Raw genomic sequence first — 9,421 nt, forward strand, 5'->3', positions numbered from 1 at the left:
AAAATCATATTTGAAGCTATTTTATAGACTCGTAGAATGGTCTGGGTTTGAAGGAACCTTCCAACCAGCTTTTCTGGAGCTCCTTCAGGTACTGTAAGGCTGCTATAAGATGTTCCTGGACCCTTTGGTTCTCCAGGCTGAGCAACCCTGAGTCTCTCAGGCTGTCTTTGTAGGATCCTCCTAGTCCTCTGTTCATCTTTGTGGCTCTTTTCTGGACTTTTTCCAGGACCTTCATGTCCTTCTTATGTTGGGGGCTCCAGAACTGGACACAGTACTTCAGGAGGGGTCTCATGAAAGCCGAGTAGAGAGGCAGAACCCCCTCCCGTGACTGCTGGCCACACTTCTTTTGATGCAGCCCAGGACACGGTTGGCTTTCTGGCCTGCAAGTGCACATTGCTGGCTCAAGTTGAGCTTCTCATCAAGCAACCTAAGTCCCTCTCCTCAGGGCTGTTTTAAATCCATTTTCCATCCAACCTGTATTTTGTTTGGGATTGCCCTGACCCATGTGCAAGACTCTGCCCTTGGCCTTGCTGAACTTAACATTGTTTGCACAGGCCCACCTCTCAAGCCTGTCAAGGTCCCTCTGGATGGCATCTGAGCTCTCAGAGCTCAGAGTCATCAACAAACTTGTGAGGGTGTACTCAATCCCACTGTCCATGTCACCAAAAACGATGTCAAACAGCACCAGTTCCAGTACTGACATGTGAGAAATGCCACTCATCACTGGTCTCTAGTTGGACATCAAGCCAAAACTGAGTGCAAACAATTCCTTATCCAACAAGTGGTCCATCCATCAAGCTCACATCTCTCCAAAGTAAAGACAAGGATGTCACAGGACAGTGTCAAACGCTTTGCAGAACTCCAGGTAGATTACATCAGCTGGTCTTCCTATCCACCAACACTGCCCTAGAAAGCCACCAAATTTGTCAGGCACAATTTGCCCTTAGCAAAACCATGTTGGCCACCATCAGTCACCTCCTTACTTTCCATGTACCTCAGCATAGCTTCCAGGAGGATCTGCTCTATGATCTTGCCAGGCTTAAATTACACTGGCCTGTAGTTACCTGGCTCTTCTTTTTTCCCCTTTTTACAAATGGAGGTTATGTTTCCCCTTTACCAGTCAGTGGGAACTTCACTAGACTGCCATAATTTCTCAAATAAGATGGATAGTGGCTTAACAACTTAATCTACCAGTTCTCTCAGGACTTGTGGATTCATCTCATCAGTTCCTATGGATTCACCTCATCAGGTCCCATGGATTTGTGCACCTTCTGGTTCCTTAGATGGTCTCAAAAGTGATCTACCCCCCACAAGGGTTGTTCTTCCTTCTCCCATTCCCCACCTTTGCTTTCTGTGACTTGGGTAGTATGACTTCAGCACTTGCTGGTGAAGACTGAGGCAAAAAAAGTAATTCAGTTCCTCAGCTTTCTCCATATCCCAGGTAACCAGGTCTCCTGTTTACTTTTGAAGAAGGCTCACATTTTTCCTAGTCTTCCTTATATCATTGACATGTCTATAGCAGCTTTTCTTCTTGCCCTTGATGTCCCTGGCCAGATTTAATTCTACCAGAGCTTTAGCTTTCCTAACCTGATCCCTGACTGCTCAAATACTCTGTATTCCTCCCAGGCTACCTGTCCCTGCTTCCACCCTTGGCATGTTTCCTTTTGGTGTTTGTGTCCAGGAGCTTCTTGTTCATTCATGCAGGCCTCCTAGTGTTTTTGCCCAACTTCCTTTTTGTGAAATGCATCACTCCTGAGCTTGGAGGAGGTGACCCTTGAATATTAACCAGCTTTCTTTGGTTCCTCCTGCCTCCAGGGCTTTACCTCGTGGTACTTCAGGTACATAGTATTTCAGATACATTAATGTGACTAGCACAATAAAAATACACCAACAAGCAAGCTATTTGTTACAGTAAGTAACCATGATTTAAGTGTCTGATAAAGCAATGATATTTTCAGAAATTATTTGTTGAACATATCCAATTTTACCAGTACTTAAAAGTTAACTCCTGACAATAGATGTTTATACAGATATAGAATATATAAGCCAATAGGTAACTTAAAATTAGCATCAACAGAAAGGTAAGCTCTTGTATCACATGCTGCTTCTGTATCCTATTTTGTAAATCTACATTAAGTCAGAGTTGTAAGGTCTCCTACAGGACAGATACAACCAAGCACCAACCTTTTAATAAATATGCATTATTTCATAGTCATTACTTTGAATTCACATTATTAAATTGAATAAATAATAATAATTACATGTAGAATGCTATTTAAACTACAAAACCAAGATTTGATAAGTAAATGGACTAAATCACTGTCAACATCTTTGATAACAGCAGCCAGCTCAGGCAAAAGACACACAATCACTGTGCCACAAAATAAGGTAATACCCATGTCTGGTTTTTAAGCAGGTACTTACAGCAACATTGTATTCCCAGATCATTCTCCAGAAATCTATTACTGTATTTGCTAATGGTCCCTGGGTAGCAACATATGCTTTTGGCCCATGTACTCCCTGGGAATGAAAAAATGAACCATTAATGGACATAAAGAAAATTTGTATGCACTTAATAGAAAAGGCTTGAGGTTATAGTAATGTAAAATGAGTATATATATTATTTTATACAACAGGAAGGGTGAATATGAAATATGAGTTCCATTTACACTACTGGGAATTCTGCTAGTGATTTCAAGGGAACCCAAGATTATAATAGCTACTGTGCTGCCAGACTGGAACGGAAAACATTAAGTTTCCCTTTAAGTCTGCACTTTCTTTGTTACACAAACATTTAATGTTGGAAATTTGAAAATCCTTCTGCTAAAAAGCATCCTTTGAGCATATTTAAGTTACCCCTCCCCCAGTAACATCACATTTAAAAAAAAAAAAAAAAAAAATGTTTTCTGTAAAAGATTGAAGACATTTACATTCAACTTTTCCACCCAGACATTCAAGAATTAAGACTTACAGGAACACCTGTTTCTGAATAAGCATTACTGTGTTGAAGCAGCATCAGAGTAAGGCTACAAGGCAAGTCCCAAGATATTCACACTTTGAAATAAAAGTCTAACAATCTTTTAGCCAAATTCTGGCTTCTCATTAAGAATGTTAAGATGTAATTCCATTGCCACATTTCTACCACACGCAGCAAAAAGTGCACACTAACACACAATTTGTAAAACATCTCACTTATGATCCCTGAAAAGAGCCTCTCAATATCTGGTATTTTTAACACTACCAACTCTTAAAACAATCATACCTGATTTTTCCTATGGTATTAAGCTTCAACTCAACTGTCTGTCACTTTAAAATAAAGTATTTTATATTACACTTACACCTAGAGCAACATTCAAACTTTGTAAATTGCTTTATAAATAGCATGATATTTGCAAATTTATTGAAGCCATAACAAAATAAAACCTTTCACCTCAGTTTAAAATTCTTATCTCCAGTTATAGTATTAAAACTGCATTTATATGAGAGAGCAGCTTAAAAAGAATTTAAGAACTGTTAAAACAGCAATACATACCTTAATAAAGTTTGCATTGATGTAGTCTGAATCTTGTGGGGGAGTTTTTAAGGTCAGTTTAACTCGGCTATGATCAACTAAAAGAAGAATTTACTTTTTTAAGTAAGAATGGCAACACATGTAAATCAATATGCAACAGTAAATAGAACAGATGCACTACATATTGTCTGTAGAGAAGAAATTAAGCATTAAAGAATGTTTTCCAAAGGAAGTCACACAAGCAAGTAAGTTAATTTAATTTATGGGTAAATCAACTCAGGTAGGGAAAAGCAAAGCAGGTCCTATTGCTGTGTTCTTCTGATGCTGAACTTTACAGAGTACCAACTACTGGAATTCCAAGAATGGTTCATTACAAAAAGGCAAAATTCAATTCATAAAATCATAGAATCCTAGGGGTTGGAAGGGACCTCAAAAGATCATCTAGTCCACCCCCCCTGCCAGAGCAGGGTCACATCACACAGGAACGTGTCCAGGTGGGTTTTGAATGTCTCCAGTGAAGGAGACTCCACAACCTCTCTGGGCAGCCTGTTCCAGGGCTCTGTCACTCTCACAGGAAAAAAAATTTTTTCGGGTATTCACCTTGAACCTCCTATGCTCTAATTTGCACCCATTACCCCTTGTCCTTGATCAAAAGTAATCAAAATTGTAGTTACACAATACTAACACAGAACATTATGGTCAGAATTCCAGACACATTTACAGAAAGCAGAAAGAATAAAAAAAAAAACAGTGCACAATTAAAGCAGCTGGCAAGTCCTAAAAGCCTCTGCCAAGGATGACTCCATCATGAAACATGCACTAGGATTTATTGCTCAGGCAGACTGACTTCTATGCCCCTAACACTGAGCTAGGCACTTTGCTGGGGCACTACTGAACTAGAAGCAGCAGACTCCTTCATTTAGGGAGTTTTGACATTTCAAGAAAAAGCTTCTTACAAAAACAGCAGATCTTTGGAGACCAAAATCCTCAGCAGTCTGAAAAATAGCCTTTATTACTTGTTGACAGAATAAACTAAATATCTCAGAATCCTTTTTGGCATTAAAAAAATAAATTAGTGAATCTTTAATACAGAAACAACTTGATGAGTCTTACTAAGAATGAACGTAGGTGGCTGGCAGCTTCAACAGTCCTTCCAGCTCTTCTTGATATCAAGACTTCATAACCACCCCATAAAAATAATTCAAGCTATATCTACAATAAAAGCTGTTTTAGTTGGAAATCCAGGTTAAACAAAAATAAATCTTCCAACTGGGGAACAAAAGCATCTTCAGAAACAGCATCTGCTCAAAGAGTTTGTTCATTTCTGCTCCCAGGGTCAATTCCTCAACCACAGAACAGCTGCTAAAACTTTTATTAGAGCTAAATCCAAGAAAAAAAACAGAAAGAACAAGTCTATTTAGAAAGAGGAAGTACAGTTGCTTCAGTTTGGGTTTATTTTTGTCAAAACATCACTGGTAATAAAACAGGGAATTATGCCCACAAGAACTACATGCTAAGAGTTATTTCTATATAGAAAACTATTTCAAAAAGTCTTCCAAGATGGTGAAAATTTCTGCCAGAGTCTTGATAACACGCAAAAAATGTTCGTGTTACCACATAATGCTTCCTAAAAAAGCACAAGAGTAGATGGCAAGACACATAGATCACAGACCTAAAGAAAATGCACATAAAGGCAAGAGAAACTCTTGAAATATACTACACTGTATTATACTCTCATGCATATAATCTAGAAGCAAGAACACTTGACAAACATGCAATGGTGTCACAGACTGGATACTAAAACTACTTTTAAAGGGCAGATCAGACTATTAAAGTGGTAGGCTAAAGAGGGCTCCTATTTTCCCAGCAGAGCAAATCAAAAATTCTAGAGCAGTTTCCAAACATCACAATTTCCAGCCTGCCTCTATCTGCCACAGCTCAGCTCTTTTAGAGTTTTAAGTCTGGAACAGAATTCTCCAATAAAAATTTCACTGTGGGTTACACATTCAGAAAATTAAGTGCTTGGATATATATCTTAAAGGCTCAGCTCACAATTACTAACTGGTGTCTGATTGGTGAGCAGTGAACATCATGTTTCACTTTTAGGCTGGCTTTGTAAACTGTAATGTGAACATGCACACATGGTACTGCTCTCTCTGATAGCAGCAACTATTTCTGATAAATGTAGCACTGAGCTCAAATTAAGTTATATTTTTAAGTTCCTTTCTGGATTTATAAGAGATAAGTGAAGTACGTCCCCCCTTCCTCCTCCAAGGCTTTCATTTGTGTCAAGCTGGTCTCCCATCACTTCAGTACTGGAACCTTTGGATGCTTGAAAATATTTTCACTTGAGCTGAAAATATAACCTCTGATTTTCCTCACTGTGATCTGTGTGTTCCTTCAGATCCCAATGACTCAATTTTTTTTTATAAATTAAAGTATATATATAAATGAAAGAAAAGCCCATCTACTACTCCAGTGGCAGCAATTCACTGTTGTATTAGCTAGTAAGTGTCTCATTTGCTCAGCCTAGGTACTAGCAAGACAAGTGATGCTGTTCATGACCTACCAAAACACCAGCATGGAAGAAAGTGTAACAACTCCTAAAAGACAACAATAAATTCCGATCTCTTTTTCACTCCATCCATTAAGCATTTTTCCTTCCAACCAAAAACACCAAACACAAAGCTCCCTATATTTAAAAACTTCGCTGATGATGACCCTAGTACCACACTACTCTTCAGTATGTGATATATGCTATACATATATCCTCCAGCAAAAGTTGAATATGTGCCTTTCCATCCTTGCAGCAGGAAGCACTATGCCCACCCTGTTAATCAGTCTAGGGCCTGTGGCTTAGGGACCAATTTTACCCCTGGAAGTGTTGTTTCAAGCACTGATAAACAGTAAAAATTGCAGCAGTAGAAAAACAGAGCACACAGGTCTACAACAGTCTAAACCACACAGTAATTCACTGACTTTTATTACTAGAAAAGACATTTTCAAAATGAAAGCTAATGATGCTTAAGATCATTTCCAACTTCAAATTGGTTATAAACCTTCCGACACTTCTGAGAAAGCTAAGCCAAGTAAAATGTATCTGTAGCTAATCTTCTGGGATGTGAAAAATTGCATTTATCAGAAATCTATTCTTTTATCTCACTGTCAGCTGTTCCTACTGAGAAGTACAGTCAGAGCTGCTGAAACACATGGCCTCATGAGCTACACAAAGTGAGTCTGTAACAGGCAATCTTGTCATTATAAATCACTCACTATCTGTTCTATCCACACATTGATGGGTTTAAAATTTAAATTCTGCTCTGACTCGTTTCCTGTATTCAAACATTACAAAGAACATGATTTGGGCTCCAGCAAAACACAAACTAAAGATAATCCAGTACTGAAAGTTCTCTGACACCATTTGCAGGACACAAACAAGCAAAAAAAGATCAATTTTACTTTGAATCACAAAGCCAGGTTCCTTAAGTTTCCTTAAAATTTCATCTAGAGTTTGTGCTGACATTTGCTTTCCACCCTGAATAACATGCTCCTGGAGAAAAAATACAATCAAGCACATAGTAAGGTTTTAGACTAGTCCAATCTAAACTGAAAATGTCAGCTCAATTGGGCTTGGGACCTAGCACACTTTTTGTCTTTAGGTGACAGCTCTTCTAGTAAAATATACAAATGTTCACTTACTTGCCTTCCAAGTTAAAACAAATAAATAAAAAAAAGTTACCTTTCAGCAAGTTATCTCCAATTTTGCCTTTCAGTAATAGCTAAATAGTAAAATCTAAACTAGATCAAGAATAACAAGCACTTGACTTTGGTTTGTATTAACACATCAATCAGACTTACATGGCAATATGTCCTTGTATCTATTCTTTTTAACATTTTCTTCTTTTTCTCCAGTGGCTGTTGGGTAGATCTTCTCTGTTCTGTACTTTGTTGATAATCTTCTTAACCTCTGAAATAAAACATTTATATGTTCAAGCCTCAAGATAACAGAAACATCATTAGGTAATATCTTCACCGATGAAGCAGAAGACCACTCAAAAATGCTTCTCTCTTTTACAATATTCACAATTATGAACTTTAAAAAACAAATTATCCAGTACTTTTAGGTCATCAGCAATTTACAACCATGTTGAAATCAGCTCTGTACATCTTAAGATGTAGAACTTTGGAAAAGTCACTACAGCAGCAGTACAGAATATAGCTATATTTTATTTAGGGAATGTGCTGCCCTGTTAGGGAGTAACAACTGCATTAAGAATACCTGTGAGAAACAGAAAAATCTGTTGTTGCTCAGAATACCTGGAGGAAGAGAACAGAACAGGCTGTTGCAGAAGCAGCTGAGAGCAGCTGGTACTTTGCTCTGAAATATGTGGCTTCTAACATGCTGACAACTGAACAGAAAGCAAAATCTCGCTTTTAAGAGGCATCAACTTCTAACACCAAACACCTGTTGGGCTTCAAGCACACCCAAAGAAAGGAGGTCCCTTCCCCTCAGATACATGGTATTCACAATTGAGGTAAGTGATAGGGGGTCTGCTGTATTCACAACACCTTATTTTTTCCCTGTATATATTTCAAATTCTAGAAATTTGAAAAAGTCAACCCCCTTAATAACAAAATCCAACCCATCCCTTCCAGCAACCTAGGAAATAACAAGAGTGATACAGCCTTTATCATCCCACTAAAATTAGGCCTTTGCTATCTTAAAACTGAGGATGAAGAGTATAAATATTCTTTGAAAAAATACAAGAGGAGTCAACAGTGCTTCTAACTTGAGATTGTGTAAGTCTCCAGATTTAAAAAGGAACCTGAAGGACTCGTGTAGTTTACTCTGGCTTCCAACTAAAGCTAGGTGGTTGCAAAACCAGCCATTCTATTGACACTGACATGGAGGAGATACATAAGGTGATCAAGAGGAAAGCAAAGAGTGTAGCTTCAAATGACCTTAGTATTCCATAGAGTGCTAGATACCCTACACAGGTTCATGTTTCCCTTTGTTTCATCTTTGATGCCTGATCCTCATCCTTGAAGAAGGAAAATCTTCATGGGTTGCTTTCTTTTGGGGAAGGGGAAGTATGGGTGAGGTTGATTGCTAGTTAAAAATATAAACCTTGTTTATCACGGACTATGCAACAAAGAGAGAGAAGGACGCCATAAATAAGAGTATTTGATTGGAAAGCCAGTTTTTTTTTTTGAATTCTTAAAAAAAACTACTGTAACACTTGAAAGACTCACTGCACACAATTTTTAAACAAAAGAAGGAAAAATGAATCTGCAACTCAAGTCCTCCAATAATTCTTCTAGCAAAAAAGGAAAAGAAAAAACACACAAAATTAAGCATTTCTGCTACCTACAGAAAAACACTTTTTAAAAATGTGTCTGAAGATGGTGAAAAAAAATCAAATTTTATATGAAAATTTTGATAAAACTTTGTTTAAATTTAGTTGAATAACATGCAACTAATAAGTCGTAGAAGTCACGTTTACAGAGCAAAAACAAGGACAAGGTAAAACAAAAATAAAATTAAGAAGTACCATTTTTCAGACAATTCTTTTCTCTCTTCTCCAAGGACTTTATCATAGCTTAAGGAAAAAACCCAAACAAACAATCAAACAAAAAACGCAAAAAAACCCAAACAACCAACCCTGTGTGATAGTTCTGGGCTTGTGCCAACTCCATGAAGTTCAATAAGGTCAAGTGCAAGATCCTGCACCTGGGTCAGGGTAATCCCAAGCAAAAATACAGGCTAGGTGGAGAACTGATTGAAAACGCTCTGGAAGAGAAGGACTTGGGGGGGATAGTGGATGAGAAGCTCAACATGAGCTGGCAATGGGTGCTTGCAGCCCAGAAAGCCACTGTGTCCTAGGATGCATCAAAAGAAACATGGCCAGC

At 38.0% G+C, this 9,421-nt stretch overlaps 1 protein-coding gene across 1 annotated transcript in view; it reads right to left on the reverse strand.

Moving 5' to 3' along the window:
• PTPN12 (protein tyrosine phosphatase, non-receptor type 12) overlaps positions 1 to 7,472 on the reverse strand; it is a 53,482-nt gene extending 46,010 nt beyond the window's left edge. The window contains exons 1-3 of the mRNA XM_010001796.1: positions 7,370 to 7,472; positions 3,533 to 3,609; positions 2,425 to 2,520 (exon numbers count right to left, since the gene is read on the reverse strand). Coding sequence (XP_010000098.1) covers positions 2,425 to 2,448 — 24 coding nt within the window. The 5' untranslated portion in view covers positions 2,449 to 2,520; positions 3,533 to 3,609; positions 7,370 to 7,472. The remainder of the gene's footprint in view (positions 1 to 2,424; positions 2,521 to 3,532; positions 3,610 to 7,369) is intronic.
• Between the last annotated feature and the right edge of the window lie 1,949 nt (positions 7,473 to 9,421).

The sequence above is a fragment of the Chaetura pelagica genome, unplaced genomic scaffold, assembly GCF_000747805.2.
Source record: "Chaetura pelagica isolate M959 unplaced genomic scaffold, ChaPel_1.0 scaffold137, whole genome shotgun sequence".
NCBI classification, from domain to species: Eukaryota; Metazoa; Chordata; class Aves; order Apodiformes; family Apodidae; genus Chaetura; species Chaetura pelagica.